General features: G+C 36.6%; 1 protein-coding gene across 1 annotated transcript in view; it reads left to right on the top strand.

Moving 5' to 3' along the window:
* LOC110288053 (killer cell lectin-like receptor 5) overlaps positions 1-15781 on the top strand; it is a 19754-nt gene extending 3973 nt beyond the window's left edge. Inside the window, exons 2-9 of the mRNA XM_021154508.1 lie at positions 2467-2540; positions 4207-4341; positions 5733-5822; positions 6696-6914; positions 8951-9090; positions 12052-12155; positions 15343-15498; positions 15577-15781. Coding sequence (XP_021010167.1) covers positions 2467-2540; positions 4207-4341; positions 5733-5822; positions 6696-6914; positions 8951-9090; positions 12052-12155; positions 15343-15478 — 898 coding nt within the window. The 3' untranslated portion in view covers positions 15479-15498; positions 15577-15781. The remainder of the gene's footprint in view (positions 1-2466; positions 2541-4206; positions 4342-5732; positions 5823-6695; positions 6915-8950; positions 9091-12051; positions 12156-15342; positions 15499-15576) is intronic.
* The last annotated feature ends 9681 nt before the right edge of the window (positions 15782-25462 follow it).

Here is a 25462-nt window from a genome sequence, read left to right as displayed (position 1 = left end):
GTCAGCTATTGGATGGATCACAGGGCTCCCAATGGAGAAGCTAGAGAAAGTACCCAAGGAGCTAACGGGATCTGCAACCCTATAGTTGGAACAACATGATGAACTAACCAGTACCCCGGAGCTCTTGTCTCTAGCTTCATATGTATCGAAAAATGGCCTTGTAGACCATCACTGGAAAGAGAGGCCCATTGGACTTGCAAACATTATATGCCCCAATACAGGGGAATGCCAGGGCCAAAAGAATGGGTATGGGTGGGTAGGGAAGTGGGTGGAGGGGTGGTATGGGGAACTTTTGGGATAGCATTAGAAATGTAATTGAGGAAAATACGTAATAAAAAAAATAAATAATAAATAAAACAAAAAGAGTCAGGCTTCTCAGTGCATCTTCAGTTCCTCTTCTAGTTTCAAACCATCTGTGATTTCCCTGTGCTTGGATAACCACTGTCACTTGTTTTAAAGAACAATTTAAACTGTTTCATCAAAAACAATTCAGCAGGTTGGAAAAACTACAATCAAATGAAAGTGCAGTTTAGAGAGAAACTTATACATTTTTCTCATGGAAACAGACTATTTGGATCAAATAGTCTTTTACCTCCTATCTGTATTCTATTATTATAGTCATTGTTTTTGTTACTATCATTATCATTTGTGTTATTATTATTATTATTATTATTACTATTATCATTATTCTATGATATATGGTTAAGTCTTTGTATATAGCAAACACGGCCCTACACTAAACTGCTCCCTCAATCCCAGTGAAGTGTCAAAAGTATTCAGCATGTGTAGCCTCACTAGTAATGTGCACAGCAAGAGCTTTCAATGGAGGGCTATTGATACAAAAACAAGCTTTCACCCTATATGGAATACAAGTATATTCTGGAACAATTTTGAGTGATCATATCTCCATGTTTCAATATGGAAGCATTTTCATGAAGTTCTGGAGTTTTAAGGAACCCATATAGTCATAAATCCAGCCAATTTCAGCATAAATTGGTGGATATATCAGAGAGGAGGTTGCAGCAAGATGTGAGCAACTTTTCTATAGGACATCTGAGGACATTCTTAGCCTTCATGTTGGTGGAAGGTAGTGGTCTGGTAGGTTCATAGATTTCATGAAGTTTTTATCTGCCAGTGACAGGATGTTTGTGACAGGTTAATTATAGGGCTAAACCTAGCATCCTGTAAGATAATTACTTGTTAGATCCACAAAACTACAAAGTCCTCCATTCTCTGGACTTTCAATCTGTCTTTGCTGAAACAGCTTCATTCCAACAATTTTCATCACAAACCAATGGGCAAAACTCATAGAAGAAAAATCGCCTAATCTACTCTCTAACAAATCAACTGTGAGTATTTTCACTATTTTCCAATTAAATGAAAATAAACGAGATGTCATCTGATATACCGTATTAGAGTTCTTTAAATGTATAACTCCTTGAATCAGATGACTTCATGCATAAAATGTCTTGCTTTGTATGTTCTAAGAATATCTCATATATTTTTTAAACTAACAACAACAAAATAGTATAAAACAACTAGGATATTCATTACTAGTGGGTTGGCTTATTAATTTATGCTGTACATAAGTAATTAGTAATTACACATGGCTTTAAAATCTTAATATATATACATATATATATATATACACACACATATGTGTGTGTGTGTGTGTGTGTGTGTGTGTGTAATGCTTGTTATTTATTTATTAACCTGGAATACATTGGTGGCATTGTTTACAGCTATAATTCTAAAACAAAAAAGAGTGAGAACTGATGAATGTGAGTATAAGGTCAGCCTATGCTACATAGTAACATAAAACATCTCAAACAATAACAATAACAAACAAAACAATATAAAACAAAGGAAAAAAAAAACACCAGAACAAAACAAAACCAAGTCCTGAATCTGTAGTTCAAGGAAAGAATATTTGCTGTGCATGTTCATTGTCTTAGATTTGATTTTCAGCACCATGACAAAATCAGCATCAAAACACTCCATACAGAATGATATTAATGTTCAATGGAAATATTATCTATGATTGAAGATCTAGAAAATTAAAAAGGAAGACTTCAGCAGTGGAAATGTGAGTGCTTAAAAGCATTTTTAATATATACTTAACTGCAATTAGCATAATTCAAAATCAAGGGGTAACTAAAAATATAGTAACATAAGAGTAAATTTCAAACAGTCTATGACAAAATTAGCCTATGAACTTCAGTCCATCTTTTTCCTATTTTTTTTGCTAAAGACAATGTTTTCCCCTCTCTGCAGGATTGTACATGTTCCTCGTCTTCAAATATAAATTATTCACATTTGTTTTGTCCACCTGATACTATATGTTGTTTCAGATTGCCATAAGCAATTTCCTCTTTTTGCTTTGATGACGAGGAGGGGCAGAAAATCATGAGGTTGAGTATCACTCGGTGGAAATTTAGTTCCGTCTTTCATTTTTGAAACTCTTAGGGGATATAGACCAGAAAACGTCAGCTTTTCACCCAACTTTTCCCTCCACCAGAATCACATCAGTAGAGACACAGGTAAAAGTAACTGCTTTTATTTTTTTTTCTACCAAATGATCAAATATACTCAAGAGAATTTCAGGGGGTTTGATATGAGATCTGGATAAATGGGGAAGCGCTTTTGGTTGTGTTAGATCAGGTTAACTCTGGCAGCATGTGACAACTGTTATTCTGCACTAATTGTTTTCTTAGGAGTGTACTGTGACTTGTGTGCTAAGAAGTTAAAGTAGAGGGATCTCTGAAGTTCGTTACTCTATAACTGCATCAAATGTTTATATATTATCTATCTGAAAGATGTAATAATAGGATCCAGGTAAAAAGGGTCAGTGTGTAAATGTACTTGCTACACAAAGCTGACTGACCACCTATTTTGATCCCTGGACTTCACATGAAGGTAGAGTGGGAGGACTCACTTAGTAAAATTGTCTTCTGGACATGTACACCTCAGTTTACCCAGCCAAAGAGCAATGATAATAAATAACAATTTTTAAAAAGAATTCTATGATGCAATGATTCTTTGTCAAAGCAAATTTTGAATCGATTCTGAAAACTTAATAAATTGAAAAACTAGATAAGAATTTTCTCACATGTGCATCTTGTATTTCTAATCCCCTGGCTCTCAGCTCAGTTATTAATGTAAGGGTAATATCAGTTATAAATACTATTTACAAATACATTGACGTCTACTATCAGATGGTATCTATGAACTTTAGCTAATGTGTACTGCATAGAGGCAAAATTTATTTTCATATAACCTCCTCTTGCAACATCATGTGTGTATTTATTATATGTGACATGATCATGTACATGGAATTATGTAAGATTAAAAATTCACATTGTATCCTCTATACCTATCTCTCTGTTGCTCCCACACCCTAGCTGGCAATGGCCCTTTATTACCTTTCTGTTTGCTGCAGTTACTAAAAGTTACGAAACATTTGTGACGACTTTGAGCCAAGAGTCTCAGATGAGATAGAATATACCACATTTTTCTTTTTTTCCCCCACTCATTAGGTACTTATCTGTTTGAATTCACTTACTAGGTCCAACCATGGATAAGGATGTATAGAATATGGCTTGGTGGAAAGGTTGGACATCTCAGCTGATTGGGGCTTCAAGCCAATATTATTTATGTGCCTTGAATCACCTGCGTATTAACCTTCAAATATCTTATTGGGAAATTCTTAGAGTCATGTATAAATAAAAAAACTGAAAAAACAATTATATTTATGTATTATCAAAATGTATAAATAATTCTAAAACAACATTTTTATTTATTTTTAAATTTCAACTCTTTGTTCTTTGAACTGATTGTTTAAATGTATGTCAATCATTTTTAGTGGTAGCAATTTTACCTAATATTTCTCTGTGCTGAATATTTTGAGCAAATAGGCTGTATCAATGGTAGAATGACATAGTAAATTTTTATTTTTTTCATATTTCTTAGGAATAATTGCTATTACCATTATAAATATAAACTACTTTAGCAGAAATCTACAATGAGCTCTCACATGTAATGGAAATTGGGATCAGTCCATATCAGGATGTTTGGATTATTAAATGAGTTAGTCAGACTCTACATTTTTCCAACCCTCTATATCATCAGCTTCAGTTATCTTCCTATAGGTGAACATTTTAATTTTTTTTTTTTTTAGAATTCACTCAAAGGCCCATTTTACCACAGAACATACTTCATGTACTCCCACGATGAGTGAGCCAGAGGTCACTTACTCAACTGTGAGACTTCATAAGTCTTCAGGGTTGCAGAGACTAGTGAGCCATGAGGAGATTCAAGGGCCCAGAGAAACTGGCTACACAAGTAAGTGTTTAAAGTATCTAATACCACATGTAGTTTTAAATGTGCTTTAAACTTTTAAAAATTAGAAATAGTCTTAGCTTCTAGGTAACACTATAATGATCCATCTCATTGGGGCTTGGTTATGCACAAGGATGGGAGGGAAGAAAAGAGTATTATTTGGATGGTAATCATGTACAAAATTATTCAAATCTAAGTTAAAAAGAAACCAAATCCAGTTTTAAATTTTAAAAAGAAAGAATAATTTATAACTCAACTTCTATACTTTAGTTATAACTAGCTACAAAAGAAATCAAATGGGCAGAAAAGAATTATGGAAAGATATAAGCAAAACATTTTCTTGCTAATCAAGAAGAAATGAAAAATCATTAGGAGGTTTTTCATTATTCATACTAGTCAAGAAGTATTTTGAAATTTTTAAATCTAACAGACAAACTAGAGTTTGAAAGTACACCAAATGTTCTGGAGAAAAAAGTCCTAAGGAAACAGACCTTTTGTATTTTTCCCTCTCAAAGGAACTTTTTAAAAATATACCCAACATCTAATGCAACAGGCAATAGCAGTTGTCTATCAAAACAAGAAATCTCCTACTGGAAATAGTTTCAGATGAAAAAGGAGGAGATGACAGGATAGTGGGAATAGAAATGAATAAAACCCAGCAACAGTTCCTGAAAATGTTGAAGAATAGTTTCATTTTTAGGGAAAAGCAGAAATCTCACTTTTTAATATTTTTTTTTCTCATTTTACACTGTACCATGTATGCTTCAGGCTGAGATCCTTTTCTTCTTCGATGTAGTGGTAACAAAAGGCATGAGTTTCAGATTCCAAACGCCTTAGATAAACCAAAATGTTTATTATTACATTACAGAACAAAATCAAACCTACAGGGACAAAGAGATAGTTAACTTATAGGCCTTTTCAAAGATTGGGATACATACAGGTTAAGAGGATCTGTGGTTCCCTACCAGTTCTCAAGAACATCCATCCCTCTTTCTTCCTCTCCATTCTCAGTTACATTTCTTGATATACTGCATGCTCCAGTTTGGCATCTTGTACTTAGATTGCATCTATGCCTCCAGTGCCTTCTATAGAATTTAATTTTCATTCTGTAGAACTGGGTGAGGGCAATACCTGTTATCCAGCTCATTCAGGCTGTGTCACAATAAAAGGCCAAGTTCAAATTTTTGTGGAAATTCAAAAACATGGGATTTCTACAATGGGCGAATTTTAGGTTTAAATAAAAAATATCCAGAGCATATTCTCAGTTTGTTTGTATCATTCACTTGTGAAAATTTTCCACTTGTTTCCATGCTACAAAAAATTATAATTAGTACTGAGATATGATCTTCTTTTGATGATTATTTTCCTGCTTTTTTTTTTTTTATTTATTTAAGAGTGTTCAGGACCCTGGCAGCTCATTGTAAGAGCTCTTGGAATCCTCTGTTTCCTTCTTCTTGTAACAGTTGCAGTGTTGGCAGTAAAGAGTGAGTAATTGAGAGATATGTTGCTTTTCCTTCTACCTAAAGCTTTAGACATGAACTATGCAGTTATACACACTGTCCATGGTTCTGCCTATAATAAGGGAATGAGTCAAAAATCTTTGGTATTATAATGTTTTTTACCCACAAAGTGGAATGTTTTGTTCTCTATCATACTTAATCTGTTGGCTCTGGGGGTGTTGAGAGTTCCCCTATTTTGTCATTTTTTGTCATATTCCTTCTGATGACTGGGTGGTAGTCTACTTTCTGAGCTCAGGTGATTGTGAATCTAATGTACACATTTTTTTGAAAAACACCCGTGCAAAGAATCAATGAGCTTCCTTTTATAGTTTTTTCAATGTATACTGAAGTCTTCCTTAAGTAAAAACTTTTCATCTGTACAAAGACATTAAGGTTAAACTTAATTGGGTTTCTCTATATTAACATAGGGAATTACTTTCAGACTGTGCTAAAATATAACTATATATCTACATATATAGTTATAGATATATTATACTCCATATGCTCCAAGAATTGTGCCATTTCTTAACATGTTTTTAGTTCACATTTTCATAGTGTGTTAAGTATTCACTGAATATTTTACTTAAGTAATTATCTGTAAATTTTTGCTGTAAAATTGAAGTGAATGGAAGTTCTTCTACCATAATTTTATTCAGCTGTATTTTACAGTAAACTTAATTTAGAGAAAAAGTGAAGTATCTGTTTCCATAGTGAGTTAATTGAGTGCTAATTTATAAATGTTAAAATACCAATGAAAGTAATGATATGTGTTGGCTGTCCACATGAAGCTTTTTCTCTACATTAAATTTCGATATGTATATTTTATAAGCATTTAGATTTTATCTGTGATTAATTTAGTTTTTCAGTATAATCAACACAAACAAGAAATCCATGAAACTCTAAACCACAACCATAACTGTACTAACATGCAAAGTGACATCAACTTAAAGGAAGAAATGTTGAGAAATAAGTCTATAGATTGTAGTCCAGGCGAGGAACTTCTGGAATCCCTCAACAGAGAACAGAAGAGATGGTACAGTGAAACCAAGACAGATTTAGATTCCTCACAAGACTCAGGTATGTAGCAGAGGAATACCATGAGTACAGAATTGCATTATTATCTATTATTTATTCTCTGGAAGCTTTGAAGTACATACAGCAGCTGAAGATGCTTGTAATCTTTGGGTTAATCATTTGGGGGTCCCTTACATCATGTAGAGATATGGAAACTCATTAATCCGTATTTGGATGAGGAGAATCTTATAGTTTCTAGAAGCCAAGTTCTGTTTGGCACTCCTACTGCCCCCTGGGGAGGGAATTACAAAATGATATATTTGATACTTTTGATTTTTTTCTGTCGAGCAGAAAATCTGAGTGTCCAACTTTGTTGCTGACAAAATGTGGAAGGTTTTAATAAGACTGTATTTATGAACTTTTTATGCTAAAATGGACTTAGTGCATTTACATGGATGCAGTTATAAGAAGAAATTTTTGTTTGTGCATGTGTGTTTCCCATCTGACAGGTTTTGAAAGATCTGTATTGTTTGTAAAATAGGACCCTCCATGGGGCAGAAAAGGGAGTTTAAGTATGGTGTTTAAATGTTGCAACTCTGCCAGTGACACAGGGAATGAGGCTGGGAAAATGAAAAGATCAAGAGTCACAAGGAACCTTTCTTGCCTATGCCAGTAACTGGTCATTTTTACTGACACAGTTTATCAATTATCATTAACTACTTTTTCAAGATTTGTAACAAAGAGCTCTTGTATATAATCTCACCACTCTGTGACAGTAGGATGTGATGATTCTCATTATGTCAGGATTAATATGTTTAATTAATATGTTTAAAACATTAATATGTTTGCATTATAAAATCTGTGACAGGAAAAATATCTCCAAAACAATCTTTGAAGTATTCCAGACTCATGGAAAAACTTTTGTGCCATTACTTTAAAATAACTTAATTACCTGTCTAGGATAGCATAATGATGTAATCCCTATGACTGTGAGGTTGAGGGAGGAGGATTATAACATTCAGTAATATAAGGACATCCCAGAAATTTCAAGGAAAGCCTGAGCTACACATTGATACCTCTTCACAGAAAAGTGAAGGTTGGAAATAATCTTTCTTAATAGACCATTGGCATTTCCAGCAACAAAATATTCATATTGAGAGGATCTTGCAAAACAAACTGCACACATTTTAATGTATTCAAATTTAAACATTTAGACATGTGGGCAGAACAAGGTTGAATCAACATGATCAGGAGAACAGACTTTCAACACCAAAACCTTTCTCATTTGTCTCTTTTTCTCTTAAGGTAAAAGAATTTAACACAGATTTCAGCACTTTAACACAGATTTCAGCACAATGTTAAGTATATAGAAGTGTGTGGATGAGTGTGGGCACAATGCATTACTGCATACCTAGAATTCTGTCAGCAGTTTAACTGCCTCTGACTACCAAGTGCCATTGTCTGCCTCTGGCCCCAGGTATCTCCCAAGCCTCTGCTTCATAGAACTTGTGATCTCCCTGATCTCCCTGGAATCATATTGTGGGGGCCCTATCTATGCCCAGTGTGTTTCACTTTGCAAATCATCCTCAAGTTCAGAGATGTTTGTCACATAGGTCAGCATCTTGCTTTTGGATTTGCTGTGAGACAGGATGTCATTTTGAAGCCCAGGATGACTGGGAACTCACAATGTAGAGAAGACTGACATGAAAATCATGGTTTAGCCAAGGAAGGCCTCAAACTGTTAGTGAACTTCCTGTCTTTCTCTTTGGAGTTCTCATGTCATAGGCATAAATCATCCTGTCAGGCTGACTCATTTTCCTTTAAAGGATAAACAATATTTTTGTGTGTATGTGCTTCATTTTCTCTAATGATTCATCCATGATTGACACAGGAAATATTTCTAGATCTCTAGTGGTATTAACAATGTTGCATAGATCATGCATGAGTGTGCAGGGGTGTTTGGCCATTATAGAATTCTACTTTCTGAGAACTATGAGATCTTACCTCTTTTAAAAAAATAATAGATTTAATAAATATATTCCTCTGATAACAAAATACCAGAAAATAATAAGTTTAGACATTTACCTTCTCTGTTGTAGGGACAGGTGTTAAATACTGGTTCTGCTATGGTACTAAATGTTTTTATTTCATCATGAGCAAAAATACCTGGAGTGGATGTAAACATAACTGCCAGAATAACAGATTAGCCCTTGTGAAGATAGAAGATGAAGATGAACTGGTACTGTAGAGGCTCAAGTGCCCCTTATTTTCTTATACTCTGTCTCTAACCCTGAATAATGAGGTACTGGATCCATTTTTTTGCATTTGTATATGATTTTCGTGTAATGTGAACAAAACTGTGGGACACAAGTCTGTTAAGTGGAGACTCATTATTACAAAGACACGTGTGTCTTTCAGTCTCCTCCCTGTCTCAGGAGTGTACAAGAGAATCCTTCAGAAAGCATGTCTTTCCCAGAGGAAGTGTAATCCTTTGGTATAGCATCTCCTATTACTGAGAGTCATTTATCTCCACCGAGGGCCAAGTAAACCCTTCGTTTTTAGGATTTGCTCTTTGGAACCTTTAAGTGAGTCTGCCTGAGATGAGCAATCAGATGACAACAGGGAAAGCAGTTGTGCTGTGGTCCTGTCTGCAAAATGAGATGATATCAGAAATGTGGAATTAAATGGTTAGCCATTTAGCTCCATAGGGATTTCTACTGAAACTGTCCACAATATTTAATGTATAGTATTCCTATGTCCTGTAAAAAGGATATCCATCTTTAGAAATGACTATTTAAAAAAAAAACAAAGTTTTCAAGATTCTGTCATTTCCTCTTTTAATTATTAGTTATGAAATCCTTTCAAATATGAAGACTAGATTTTTCTAGAAAAATAATTGCAGGATCACCTTGAAAACTTTGTTATTTATAACATGGTATAATATTTATACACAAATTTAATAGATTTTAAATAACATTCTAAAAGAATATTTGATGTCAAACAATAGAGTAATTTTCTTTTGATACAGTAAACAAAACCAGTTTCTAAAAATTATTATTATTATTATTATTATTATTATTATTAGCTGCCATAGTAATAGTAGTAGTTGTAGTTGTAGTCATAGTTGTAATCGTATTCATATTCATAATAGTAGTATGTTATTTATCCATTTTAAATCCTGCTCACTGCCCCTTCTTGGTCACCCCTTCCATAATCCAACCCTAACCATCCTTCTCCTCTGATTGGATGGGGGCCCTGAGGTATCCCCACAACCTGGCACAATACATTTCCATCAGTATAGGTGAATGTGCTCCCACTGAGTCTAGACAAGGCAGCCCAGTTACAAGAACTTAACCCATGTACAGGCAACAGATTTTGGCATAGTGCCTACTCCACTTGTTCAAAACTTACACTGAAGGCCAAGCTGCACATATGCAGGGAGGCTGAGGTCCAGACTCATGTATGCTCTTTGTTTGTGGTTCAATTTCTGAGAGTCCCAAGGGTTTTGGTTAGATGATTCTCTTGGTCTTACTATGGAGATCCTATCCCCTTCAGAGCCCATAATCCTTCCACCTGTTCTTCCATAGAAGTCCTCAAGCTCCATCCACTGTTTAGCTATGGGTGTTTGTATATGTATGATTCAGACTGTGGACCAAGACTCACAGAGGACATCTATGCTAGATTCCTGTTTGCAAGCATAACTGTGTATCATTTGTTGGGACAGGGATTGATGATTTTTCATGGAATGTGACTCAAGTTAAGTTGGTTATTGGTTGGTTATTCCCTTAGACTTTGTTCCACAATCCCTGTGTTTCTTATAGATGGGATAAGTTTAGGGACAAAGTCTTGTGGTTATGTTGGTGTCCCTGTCACTCCTCCAGAATTCTTTGTTGGCCACAGTAGGCAGCCTCTCCAGGTTACATAGAGATACAGCTAGGGATATCCTGGACGATTCTTGTGTATTTTCCCTATGATTGGTATGCATCTCTTCTGGGAGATGTCCAAAACCAATCCCCATCTCTTGCAGATTTCCATTCATTTTCATGCCCATCAAGCCATTCCCCCTCCCCTATGGACAACAGATTCTTAACCTTGATTAATCTCTCAATCTAATTTTTCACTCACTCAGTTCCCTTCATCCATCTACCTTCTATGATTATTCCATTCATGCTTCCAAGTGGGACTCAAGCATTCTCGCTTGTGCCCTTCTTTTATCCAGCCTCTGGGGTCTGTGAAGGATATCATGGACACCTGAATTTCATGTATAATATCAACTGGTACGTGAAGACATACCCTGTATGCCATTTTTTGATTTGGTTACCTCAGTTATGGCGATATTCTTAAGTTCCATAAACTTGCCTGCAAAATTCATGATGCTTTTTTTATCATAGCTGAATAGTACTCCATTGTATAGATGTGGCACATTTCCTTTATCCATTTTTAAGTGAAGGGACCTCTAAGATATTTCCAATTTCTAGGTATTATGAACAAATCTGCTATGAACATATCCAACAATGAGTCTTTTTGGGTTGGTGGAGAATCTTTGAGTATATGCACTGGAGAGGCACAACTAGTTCTTGAGGTAGAAATATTACCAGTATCCTGAGAAACAACCAAATTGATTTCTACAAGTATTGCTCCCATCAGAAGTGTAGTGGTATTCCCCTTTCTCCATATCCTTGTCAGCATGTGCTATCACTATTAGGGTAAGACATGATCTTAGTTTTGTTTTAATTGGCATTTCCCTAGTGGCTAAGAGCTTTGAACATTTATGAATGTGCTTCTTGTCCATTCAAGATTCCTCTGTTGAGAATTCTCTGCTTCGCTCATGCATAGTAGATGCAATAAAATGAATTGATACGTCAGTCAAAAAATGACAAATCTAAAACATGCCAGCCTTAAGTAGGAAGATTTTGAGTTCAAGAAAATCTTGGTTAAATCCAGAGACTTGGTTTAAGAAAAACAATAACACATCCCCTCATAAACTGAGGACTCTTGAAGTTTTTATTTTAAATAGTTTATTGAATTGACATCAATTTGATATAAATTGGAAGTCAGTTTAGAAAATGAATATGGTGAGACTGAGTGGTGGGAGGACAGGACAGCAGAGAATGACATAGGGATGCTGGGAACTTTTCTTGCTTGTTCTCTCATCCAACAGATAGAAATTTCATCATAAGCAATGTTGGTTCCTTTACAGAAATTCCTTCAGTTCCAGGTTATTTCAGACAGTTACTGGATTGGATTGTCATATGATAAGAAAAAAAAGCAATGGGCATGGATTGACAATGGCTCATCTAAACTGTGAGTTTCTGAACCCTTCAGACTCTAACCCTCCCTTTGGGATAGAGAGGGTTGTCTGCAAAGGCATTTCTCCATTTCTCATGGTTTTCCTCATTTTCTATGGAGCTCAGGCATAAGGACAAGATGTTTAAGGCAGTTCCTGATCAAGTGTTACAAAAGGAAGATGTATAGTGGAGGAGATGACCAAAAGTGACTTGGTATTGCACACATCTAAGGATGGTGTGTTCTAACATGGGAAGGGCACTAGAAAGTCGACAACTTAAGATGGTGTAATGTGAGGGAATGGTCATGACAGATACAACGAGTCTGACTATAACAGATATTCATTTAACATTTTATTGTTGTTAGCTTATTTTATTGCCAGTTATGAATAAATATAATAGCATGTTTATGTATACATACACATACATTCCAGTTAAAGGTGTTATGTGTGAATCTTAAGTTTATTGTTTACCTATAATCTGTACAAAAACATTTACTCATTAACTTTTTAAATAATATTAGTTTTTCTTGAGTATCACATATACATCATATAATATATGAACATATATGCTCCTTCTCCTACTCAAATCTCTAACATGTGCCATTGATAGCTCTTGCCTTCGTAATTAACTGTCCAAAGATGCATGGTGATAAGCCATGCACTGGAANAANGAAATCCACCATTAGCCACACCCTCAATAAAGAATTGAAACTCACTTTTTCAGCAGCTGTCACCTAATAATGATTTCTAAAAAGAACTAATCTTTACAAAATTTCGTCTTTTCAAAAAGGCAGAATTTCACAGAGCCTTTCCCCTTTGCTGGTGCTTACATTTTTTAATTTCCTCTTCCCTGTTGTTTGCTGACTCTTGCTGGTGGTATGGAGACTATGAAGTTTATTTAGATGTCTCCTTTAGGGCTCAGCACACAAACACTTTGGACAATTCTGGCACACTGCACTGACTCCCCTCACTGAATAAAGAAGCTTTCTCATGGTGGTTGAGAGCATCACAGTTCTAGGCTACAAGTGAAAAATGTTAACTTAACCAGTGACCACTTAGCAGAGAGATTATACCAAGTTCCAACCTAGGGCATGTGACCTTCCCAATACTGGATTTTTTATTTAGATTATAACACCAAGCATGCGTACCTCCCATGATAAAGGCCTCAGTTCCAATAAGAAATCATTTATTTATCTTATAACATATCTTGCCTAGCAGGTCACCATTGTAGCATACAGGGTCCAGCCAGGATAGGAGTACTCATACCTTTCTCCCCTGCAACGTGTAGATAACCTATTAACCCTTTCCCTGCCCAGGGGAAGGTATTTCCATATCAGTTGGAGATTGACTTCTCATATCTTGATGTCAAGATGGGGAGTATCTTCAGCAACAAGGCCTTACCACATAGTTATGGGACCCAAGGGCAGGAGTAATATCCCGAGCTGAGTGGGAGCTCTTTGTCAACTCCTTGAGCAGTTAGTAATTTCTCTGTAGGTATCCTTTGCCTTGCACTTTGGTTTTCTTTTAAAAAAATCATATCTTCTGTAATTGTTATACTTTTCTAAAATTTAATTTTGATTTTAATTACACTTTTCACAGAATACATTTTGATCTGTTTCCGTTCTCACACCTTGTTGCTCCCTACCTTCCTACAGACTCAACGTCATGTTATTTTTCTCTGTAAAACAACAAAAACAAAAGGAAAGTAAAATCAAGCAAGTGAATAAACAAACCAAATCCCAATAAGAAAATTTACTCCCCCATAACAAATAGGCAAACACCCAAACACTCACACACACACACACACACACACACACACACACACACACACAATTCTAAACCGCTGAAGAAATATGGAGTCTGTTTTGTCTTTGTCAAACATAAGCTTGCTAAATAGTGGTTTTCCTTAAGGCCTATGTACATCGTTAGTTTAAGTTTATGCATTCTTTATTCTCTCCTGTTTCTTATTTTCCAGTTCATAATCTTCCTTTGTACTTGAACCCTCAGAATCCAAATCATATATTTTTCATTTTTATCTGATTTGTTAATTTTTTTACCATTCCTAAATTTGGTAAATTTGAATATTCAATTTCTCCTCATCCTAAATCCAAAATTCAAAAATGTTTTATTTTGCTAAAGACTCTCGTTTGGAAGTCTAGGTTCCATGTGCTTTCTGTGGATTTCATTCTCTTTCTCTCATGTGACAGGTTCTCATTAATACAGTCTAGCCTCAAACATCCTACATATTGAAGGTTAACCTTGAACTGTGATCCCTCTACCTTCATTCCCTAAAAACAGGAAGGATGGATTGTGCCCCACAATGGCTGGCTGGATTCATTATTGGGGATCTTCGTTTTGAGTACATTCCTTAGTCAGTTTCTGCTTTTAGGGGAAAAACTAGCAACAGTGCTTCCCTGACCATCTGAGGTTTGTCCAACTCCTCCTAACACCTTGACCTGAGGAAAAATCTCATTTCTGTTGATTTATACAAGAGGATCTTAATTATCAATTATTACATAATTACCTTTTTACTTCTAGTTTTGCTATGTAGCCCATGTGTCGCAGAATGCACAGTGCTCGTGTTTTTGTGGTAATTTGTCTTTGTTCTAATTTACTTTTTAAAATTAGCTTCAGTTTTTTAAACAGAAAGTTAGTTGAGGCCCCTAAAATATCATACTGCAGAAATCAGAGTTCTGTTGCAGACAGGGAATTCAGTAGATTACTATGTCTCTGTGAAAACTGTTTATCTATGGGGTGGTTAGGAATAAAGGGAAACAATACAAAAACATTAGTCACAAGCACTCATCTGTGACTATATTTCAAATATGCCCTTTCTCCTTAAAATACACACCTATAAGACCTTGTTTTGTGTGCCAAACACATCTGCTTTACTATTGTCCTAGCATTCTTATTGACAAAATATAAATGTGAAAGCAAAATTGGTAAAATAATTCTTTGAAAATATTGAAAATGAGATTTATCCACTGATCAAACACTTGTGAGTGTGAAATGTGATGTAGAGTTTTGGTGTGATAAGAGACCATTTGTTTTTAATGAAGTTAGATGAAAATATTTCCGTAATGAACTTAGGATAAACAGTTCTATATTCTGTATACTTTGGCCTATAGAATTTTTAAAATCATGATTTTTTTTCAGTGAATGTTCAAAATTTACCAGTTGCCCACTCTTGTCTTTCTTCTTCAGTGACATGAAAACAAGGAAAATGAACTTTAAGCCTGGAGGATGTGTATTTTTATCTAAAACAAGACTAGAAGATACTCACTGTAATAATTCCTACTACTGTATTTGTGGGAAGAAACTGAATAAATTCCCTCGTTAACTTTCCAACCAGAGTTAAAGGTAAAAGTGAAATGTGTTGATTCTTATTTGTTTCTTGTAATGATTCATGACTCCAACAAGCAAGTATTTTGATTACAGAACATAGTCTGCTATGAAGAGAAACAAAGCTGCAAGAGCATTGGGACTGTTGTCTTGTATCTATCTTGATAGAACAGAGGCCATTTTCCTTCCTGTTGGAGACAGGACACATCTACTCTGGTGAATGTGTACCCTTTGCCCTAAAGCCTTCAGAATTGTGTACTTTCTGATTGCTTAAACTCCTATGAAACTGAATAAAGAACCCCCCCACACACACACCCAAAGAAAAGACAGCCTGAGTTTCCATTAATGATAAGACAAATTGTCCCATGTGCTGGGATCAAAGGCGTGTGCCACTACTGCCAGGCGAGACAAACTGTCTCAATTGAAAGTACAATTAAGAGAAGAAATTTCTTTGTAGGCTTCGATTTCTCATGTTAGTTGATTACCATTTTGTTTTGTTTTGATTTTTGTTTCATGTAGAAATTTTTCTCAATGGTATAAATGATTCCTTTGTCCATAAAATATAATATAAAATTTGGTGAACATTTGCAAGGGTAGGTCAAGGATATGTGGAATAACTTTTACCCAAATCATCCTATCTACCCACTTTAATTCATATATAATTTTAGGCCTTATAAAAATGTGGTAATACTTGAAGTTTGCTAAATGTAGTAGATTACACTGTGATTCTGGCAAGTAATAGGTTAAGACGTGATTGTTGAAAAATGAATATAGCAAGAGCCTAGGTCATAGAATCAAAAACAAACAAACAAACAAACAAAATTGAGGCACACATGTTCCTCATTTTATTCTAGGGACAGTACTTTATATTATACAAGTGTACCCAAATGATCAAACTCAGGACAGTTAGTATTGATACAGTAACTTGTTTTAATCTGGGAGCCCATGTACCTCTCCACTGACTGGATACTGCCACTCTGGGAGTTTCCTCCATGTTCAGGTTCAGGTGCACTCAGTGATGGTGTCATTATAATGTCTGTTTGTCCTGAATTTTTTTTGTGTGTGTGTTTCCTGAGGTTGTGGTTTATGTTTCTTTGGGATGTTTTTGTTTGTTTGTTTCTAAGACAGCTTTTCTTTGTGCTACCTAGCTGCTCTGGAACTCCTTCTATAGCACTGATAGGAACTCAGATTCCTTTGCTTTTGCCTCCTGAGTGATGAGATAAAAGGCGAGCTTGTTGGTTTTTTTTAAACCTTTATATTTTATAAATGAACTTTAGGAGTGAGACAACGAAGGACAAAAAAAATAGGCCCACCTTGCACAGGGGCCATGCTAATCTTTTATGTATCATTCCAATTTTTTATATGTACTGCAGAAATTGATAAAATAACTTTGGAAAACAATCTGGAAGTTCATCGGGTAATTGAAAACAGTTCTACCTGAAGACCCAGCTATACCACTACTGGGCATATGCCCAAAACATACTCCAACATATAACAAGTTCACATTGCTGCACCATGTTTATACCAGACTTTTAATAGTACACAGACATGGGAAACAACCCGGATGTCCCTCAACAGAGAAATGAATACAGAAAATATAAATGATACATTTATACAATGGAATACTATAAAGCTATCAATGAGTTCATGAAATGCACAGGCAAATTGATGGAACTAGAAAATATCATACTGAATGAGGTAACCCAGACACAAAAGAACNCACATGGTCCCTACTCACTGATAAGTGTGTATTAGCCCTGAGGCTCAGAATACCCATGGTACAACACACAAACCGTATGGAGCTGAAGAAGATGGAAGACCAAAGCATACCTACTTCAATTCTACATAGAAGGGGGAACAAAACTGCTTGTGGACGTTGTACATCGTGGTGCGGAGCCTAGTGCGCACCACGATGTACAACGTCCACAAGCAGTAATCCTGACCAAAAATGACACAGACATATTACTCTAAAACCACAGACTGTCTCTGCTCATCAAGACNAGCCATGCTTGAAGGATGGGATGGGCTTTCCCCTAATGAGTAGCGTCTAACCTTCATCTAGAAAGCCATCCTGTGTTCCAGCCACAGACCTGACCAGATTCTCACCCACATGGGAACCATCCAGTGATCCCTCTCCCCCTGCCCTCCCCTTCCTTCGTCCCTGGGGCTGAGTGCCACCCCAGGACCCTATTCTCAGCTCCTCTGCCGTATCTATTGTGAGATGNNGGAGGCTGAGATCCAGGTACCTAGGCTGCCCCTTATCCACCACCCACCTAGATGGGTCAGTGGCTTAACACAGACAAACACCCACACAGGTCTGCATGTCAACCATCTGGCTGTCCACCCACCCAGAGCACCTGAACTCTGNCAGGACACGGGCTCTCTCCCACTCCCTTCTTTCCCCCATACCCANGGCCCTGCAAGGCTCTTTTGCTTATCTTGGTTCCCCTTCCTTAAGCTGGACTGCCTTGTCTGGCTTTAGTGGTAGACTATGTGTGTGCTCTAATTAGAGGTGCCAGGTCAGGTTCTTTTTTGTGAATTATTATGTTTTATATTAATTGATATTTTTATTTGATATTCATTTACTCTTCAAACATTGTCCTCTTTCCAGTTTCCCCTTAGCAAAACCCTTATCCTATCCCCCATTTCCCCTGCTTGTGCACCCTGTGAGGGTGTTCACCCACCCTTATGCCCACTCCTGCCTCGCCACGAGGGCATTCCCCTATGCTATGGCATCACAGGATAAAGGGCTTCCCCTCCCATAGATGCCAGATAAGGCCATCCTCTGCTACATATGTAGGTGGAGCCACAGGTCCCTGCATATATACTTTTTGATTAGTGGCTTAATCCTTGGGGACTCTGTGGGTTATGGTTGGTTGATATTGTTGTTCTTCCTATAGGGATACAAATCCCTTCATTTCCTTCAGTCCTCCCCTAACCCTTCCATTTGTGTCCCCATGGTTTGTAGTCTGAGGGTTGGCTGCAATCATCAGCATCTGTATTGTTCATATCCAGGCAAAGCCTCTCGGGAGACAGCTATAGCAGGATCCTGTCAGCAAGAATTTCTTGGCATCAGCAATAGTGTTTGGGTTTGGTGANTGCATATNGGATGGATCCACGTCTAGAAGGNGCAGTTTCTGGATGGACTTTCCTTAAGTCTCTGCTCCATTATTTGTCCCTGTATTTCCTTTAGACAGAACCAATTCCGGATTAAAAATAATTTGATGGGTGGGTGAGCCTGTTCCTCAACTGAGGGCCACATCTAACCAATGGATATGGCCTCTACAGGTTCTCTGCTCCGCCCCTTTGTTTGGTTATTTCAGCTAATATCAGTCTCTTGGTTCCTGGGAGCCTCTTGGTTTTATGGGATCTGGGATTTTCTAGTGGCTACACCCAGTTCCCAATTTCCCACTGCTACACACCCCTGTTCAATTTCCTGTTCTGTTGTACATCTAACCTGTCTCATCCCACACCTGATTTTGTCACCCTTATTCCCCATCGCCCTCCTCTCTCAATACAAGCCCCTCCCTCTTATGATTATTTTATTCTTATTCATGGAGGGTTTCCCCTTCTCTGAGTAAATGGCAAAGGGTTAATGTGGAAAGGGCATGTGAGGCTGGGAATAGGAGGACAGGAGGGAGTGGTGCATAATTAAATAAATTATTAAAAAAGAAAGAAATGAAAGAAATGAAAAATAGCTAAACCTGAGCCATACTTCAAGTCAGAAAAATAATTACTCTGTGGATTCTTCTTTGAGCCTTCACCTAAATTCTTAGTCCATATTCCTTTAACATTCAGTAGTAACATGTGACATGAAATAATCCATTCTCTCATAAGTGTGTTTGGTTTAGTGTCCAGAATGAGACAGTCTTGAGATAAGGTAGACACCCAAGACTCAGTGAGGGTATCCTTAAATGTGACTAACCATATTGGGGATATGGAACTTGATGTGGTGTATGAATAACTTTTGTTTTCAAACTAGTAACTCTAAGAAAACATATATGGGGATTTATTAGTTCTGCACATGCTACACAGTTAACAATTGTATATTGTGCTACTTAACAGTTTACAGTGTAATTTGTATCCCTTTAATCTCTTTGTGTTGTCCAATTGCTCTGGCTTGGGATTTAGGTACTATATTAAATAGGTAAGGAAAGAGTGGGCAGCCTTGTCTAGTTCTTGATTTTAGTGGGATTGCTTCAAGTTTCTTCCATTTAGTTTGATGTTGTTGACTGATTTGGTGTTTCTTGTTTTTTACTATGTTTACTTATGGACCTTGGAGTCCTAATCTTTCAAAGACTTTTACCATGAAGGGATGTTGAAAATAATAGAAGATAAAGTGAGGAAAAGCCTCAAATGCAAGTACTCAGGGGGAAAATTCCTTAACAGAACACCAACTGTGCATGCGATAACATCAAGTATTGGCAAATAAGATTTCATAAAACTGTAAAGCTTCTGTAAGACAAAAGATACTGTCAATAAGACAAAAAGGAAAACAACAGATTGGGAAAAGATCTTTACCAACACAAAATCTGATAGAGAGCTAACGTGGCATATCTATAAGAATTCAAGAAATTAGACTCTGGAAAACCAAAAAAAAAAAAATAATAATAATAATAATAAAAACCATTAAAAATGTGATGCCAAGGTAAACAAAGAATTCTCAAATGAGGAATACTGAATGGCAAAGAAGCACCTAGAATAATGTTCATAATCCTTAGTTATCAGCGAGCTGCAAATAAAAACCACCCTGAAATTCCACTTCAAGCCAGTCAGAATGGCTAAGATCAAAAACTCAGGTGACTGCAGATGCTGGCAAGGATTTGGAGAAAGAGGAACACTCTTCCATTACTGGTGTACAACCACTCTGTAAATCAGTCTGGCATTTCCTCAGAAAATTGGATATAATACTACCGGAAGATCCAGCAATACCACTCCTGGGCATAAACCCAGAAGATGCTCTAACTTGTAGTAAGGATATGATACACTATGTTCATAGAAGCCTTTTTTTATAATATACAGAAGTTGGAAAGAACCAAGATGTCCCTCAAAAGAGAAACAGATACATAAAATGTGATACATTTATACAATGGAAGACTACTCAAATATTAAAAGCAATGAATTTATGAAATTCTTGGAAAATTGGATGGATCTGAAGGATATTCTGAGCGAGGTAAACCAATCGCAAAAGAACACACATGATATGCACTCACTGATACTGGATTTTAGCCCAGCAGCTAGGAATACCCAAGACACAGTTCCCAAAATACATGAAATCAGGAAGGAACACCAAAGTGTGATTCTTCGATCCTTCTTAGAAGGGGGAACAAAATACTCATGGAAGGAGTTGCAGAGTCAAAGTGTGAAACAGGAACTGAAAGAATGACCATCCAGAGACTGCCCAACCTGGGGAACCAGCCTATATAAAATCATCAAACACAGACACTACTGTGGATGCCAACAAGTGCTTGCTGACAGGAGCCTCATATAGCTATCTCCTGAGAGGCTCTGACAGTGCCTTACAAATACAGAAGTGGATTCTCACAGCCATCCATTGAACAGAGCACAGGGTCCTCAATGAAGAAGCTAGAGAAAGTACCCAAGGATCTGAAGAAGTTTGTAGCCCCATAGGAGGAACAACAATAACCAGTACTTAACCAGAACCTCCAGAGATCCATGGGACTAAATCACCAACCAAAGAATATACATGGTGGAACTTGTGGCTTTGGCTGCATATGTAGCAGAGGATGGCCTAGTTGGTCATCAATGGAAGAAGAGACCCTTGGTCCTGTGAAGGTTCTATGCCCCCATATAGGGGAATGCCAGGGCCAGGAATTAGGAGTCGGTGGGTTGATGAGCAGGGGAAAGGGGGAGTGGATAGGAGGGTTTCAGAGGGGAAACTAGGAACAGGGATAACATTTGAAATGTAAATAAATAAAATATCTAATAAAAATTTAAAAAAAAAACATTTACAATATTCTATAGACTCAGACCTCAATTATACAAAGCATAAAGGAAGCTACTGCTCTTTGGCTTTATATGTATGGTTATGTTCCTACATCTGACCAAAGAAAGATTCTACAACTCTGTGTTCAGTTTCAGTTTACTACCCTTCTTCTTCATAAAACATAGGGATAGACCCCCTCAATTCCTGCTAATGCTATGTCCACAGTAATGAACAAACAACTCTGAGGTTTGTGCTCACAGTCTATGAATGATGTTAGAGGGCCAAATTATAAGCCAAAGCCACAAAGAAGTGAGTCCTGTGCATGTGCTTAGCCTACATTGTAAGGATGTCACTCTCCCAGCAGTGATAAGGATGCAAAAAGGTCTCAGCACTCTTAATATTTCCATGGGCAGTGTCACATAAACCTCTCAGATGAGGGAGGAATGTGGGATTTCTAGAGCTAGAATGGCTCAGTGCTTTAGATGTGTCAGTTTCTCAATTTTGCTCAAGTACCTGTGTCCTGTCCTTCCAAACACTGGCACTCTTTGAAATGGTCAGGTAGGAGATCTAGCTCATTTTTTGTTTTAGAGAATCTTTGGGAGGCTAAAGGCTTATAGAGATAGAGATAGAGATAGAGATAGAGATAGAGATAGAGATAGAGATAGAGATAGAGATAGAGATAGAGATAGAGATAGAGATAGAGAGAGAGAGAGAGAGAGAGAGAGATAGAGATAGANGATAGAGATAGAGATAGAGATAGAGATAGAGATAGAGATAGAGAGAGAGAGAGAGAGAGAGAGAGATAGAGATAGATAGAGAGAGAGAGAGAGAGAGAGAGAGAGATAGAGACAGGTAGATAGATAGATAGATAGATAGATAGATAGATAGATAGATAGATAGATAGATAGATAGACAGATAAATAGATAGATAGATGATAGATAGATAGATAGATAGATAGATAGATAGATAGATAGATAGATGATAGATAGATATGTGTATACACACACACACACACACACACACACATATATATATATATATATATATATGTAAATTCTCTTGTAAACTATGATATTCTGTAAATGTTCATAATTAAGTCCTCACAACCCAGGAAGTAGAAGACACACTCTTGATGACCACATGATCACAGGCTTGAAGAGTCAATACTTTGCTCACATTTACATTCTAACCAAAGATTGGTGTGTTGCACTAGAAATTATAATGTTTAACTTGAATTCAACTTACAATCAATTTGCCAGGTTGTAATTAAATTTTTGGTTTTACAAATTATTTTATTGGATATTTTCTTTATTTACATTTTAAATGTTATTCCCTTTGCTGGTCCCCCACCCCTCCTGGAAGACATCTACGCCATCCACCATCTCCCTGCTTCTATTAGGGTGTTCCAACACCTACACAAACACTCCAACCTCCCTGCCCTTGATTCCCCTACACTGGGGCATCCATCAAGCCTTCATAGAACCAAGGACCTCTCCTCCCATTGATGCCTGACAAGTTCATCCTCTGCTACATATGCTTATGGAGTCCTGTGTAATATTTTTGTTGGTGGCTTAGTCCCTAGGAGCCACTAACCTATAGGGTCTGGTCAGTTGATATTTTTGTTTTTCCTATGGGGTTGCAAACCCCTTCAGCTCCTTCAGTCACCTCTCTTACTCATACATTGTGGACCCCACTCTCAGTCCAATGGTTGGCTACAAGCATATACCTCTGTAAGTCTCTCACAGGGCCTCTCAAGAGAAAACTATATCAGGCTCCTTTCAGTAAGCATTTCTTGGCATCCACAGTAGTGTCTCCATTTTGTGACTGTATATGGGAATGAATCCCCACCTAGGACAAACTCTGGATGGCCTTTTATTCATTCTCTACTCTACACTTTGTCTCCTTATTTGCTCTCATCATTATTTTGTTCCCCTTTCTGAGAAGAACCAAAGCACCAATACGTTGGTCCTCCTTTTTCTTGAGCTTCATGTAATCTGTGAATTGGATCTTGGGTATTTGCAGCTTTAGGCTAATATACACTTATCATGAATATGTACCATGTGTGTTATTTTGTGGTTGGGTTATCTCACTCAGGAAGATATTTTCTAGTTCCATTCATTTGGCTAAGGATTTCAGGAATTTGTCTTTTTTGATTGCAGTGTAGTACTCCATTGTTAAATTGTACCACATTTTAAGTGTCCATTCCTCTGTTGAGACACATCTAGATTGCTTCCAGCTTCTCGTTATTATAAATAGGAATTCTATGAATATAATAGAGCATGTGTCTTTGTTATATGTTCGAGAATCTTTGGGGTATATGACCAGGAGGGATATAGCTAATGTTCAATTTTCTTAGGAACGTCCAGACAGATTTCCAGAGTGATTGTGCCACCTTGAAAAACCACCAAAAATGGAGAAGTGTTCATCTTTCTCCACATCCTCACCAGTATCTGCTATCACCTGAGTTTTGAATATTAGCCATTTGACTGGTGTGAAGTGGAATCTCAGAGTTGTTTTAATTTGCTTTTCCCTGATGACTAAAAATGTTGAACATTTCTTTAGGTGCTTCTCAACCATTTGATATTCCTCAGTTGAAATTTTTTTCTGTTGCACTGTACCCTATTTTTAGTAGGGTTATTTGTTTTTCTGTAGTCTATCTTGTTAAGTTCTTTGTATATAGTGAATATTAGCTGTCTGTCAGATATATAGTTGGTAAAGATTTTGTCCCAATCTGTCAGTTGCCGTTTTGTCCTATTGACAGTGTCCTTTTTCTTATAGAAGCTTTGAAATGTATGATGTCCTATTTGCTGATTGTTAATCTCAGAGCATAAGCCATTGGTGTTCTGATGAGGAAGTTTTCCCTGTGACAATGTTTTTGAAGTTCTTCCCCACTTTATCCTCTATATGTTTCAGTGTATCTGGATACATGTGGAATTCCTTGAACTACTTTTACTTGAGCTTTGTTCAAGGAGATATGAATATGTCGATTTGCATTTTTCTACATGCTAACAACCAGTTGTACCAGCACTATTTGTTAAAATGCTTTCTTTCTTCAACTGGATGGTTTTAGCTCCTTTGTACAATATCATTTGACCATAGGTACATGGGTTCATTTCTGGGCCTTCAATTCATTTCCATTGATCATCCTGCCTGTCTCTGTACCAATACCACACAGTTTTTGGTACTATTACTCTTTAATAAAGCTTGATGTCAGGAATGGTGTTTCACCCACAAGTTCTTTTATTGTTGAGAATAAATTTTGCTACCCTGGGTTTTTGGTTATTCCAAATGAATTTGCAAATTGTTCTTTATACATCTATGAAGATTTGAGTTGGAAATTTGATGGGGATAGCATTGAATCTGTAGATTGCTTTTGGCAAGATGATCATTTTTACTATATTAAACCTGCCAATACATGTGCATGGGAGATTTTTCCATTTTCTGAGAACTTCCTCAATTTCTTACTTCAGATTCTTGAAGTTCATGTCATACAGATTTTTCACTTGCTTGGCTGAAGTCATACCAAGGTATATGATGATATTTGTGACTTTTGTAAAGGGTGTCATTTGGCAGATTTCTAATCAATAATGATTATTTCTTCATTTTAATATCTAGATCTCAAGATATTTAAAGCCATATATATCTATTAATCACTTATATACAGCATAAATTAATTAGATAATTCTCCACTGCTGAATATTCTGTTTGTTTTGTAGTATTTTATTGTTGTTAGTTTGCAAAATTCATGGGATATACTTTAGAACAAACTAACAAAGTTATTTTATGAAGGAAGTCACTGGATTCAAAGGGATATACATTTTAGGAACTCTAATATAGATTACTACATGATAACTAACTAACTTATCAGTTGGCATGAAAATATTCAAAATTGAATATTTTAGAGAGGAGATGGGGCAATTTTTCTTTTTTTATTCTTTATTTCTTTTTTTTAATATTTTTATTACATGTTTTTTCTCAATTACATTTCCAATGCAATCCCAAAAGTCCCCCATACCCCCCCCCACTTCCCTACC

The sequence above is a fragment of the Mus caroli genome, unplaced genomic scaffold, assembly GCF_900094665.2.
Source record: "Mus caroli unplaced genomic scaffold, CAROLI_EIJ_v1.1 scaffold_5800_U1_1, whole genome shotgun sequence".
Classification (NCBI taxonomy): Eukaryota; Metazoa; Chordata; class Mammalia; order Rodentia; family Muridae; genus Mus; species Mus caroli.
This window is presented reverse-complemented; position numbering and strand designations above follow the sequence as displayed.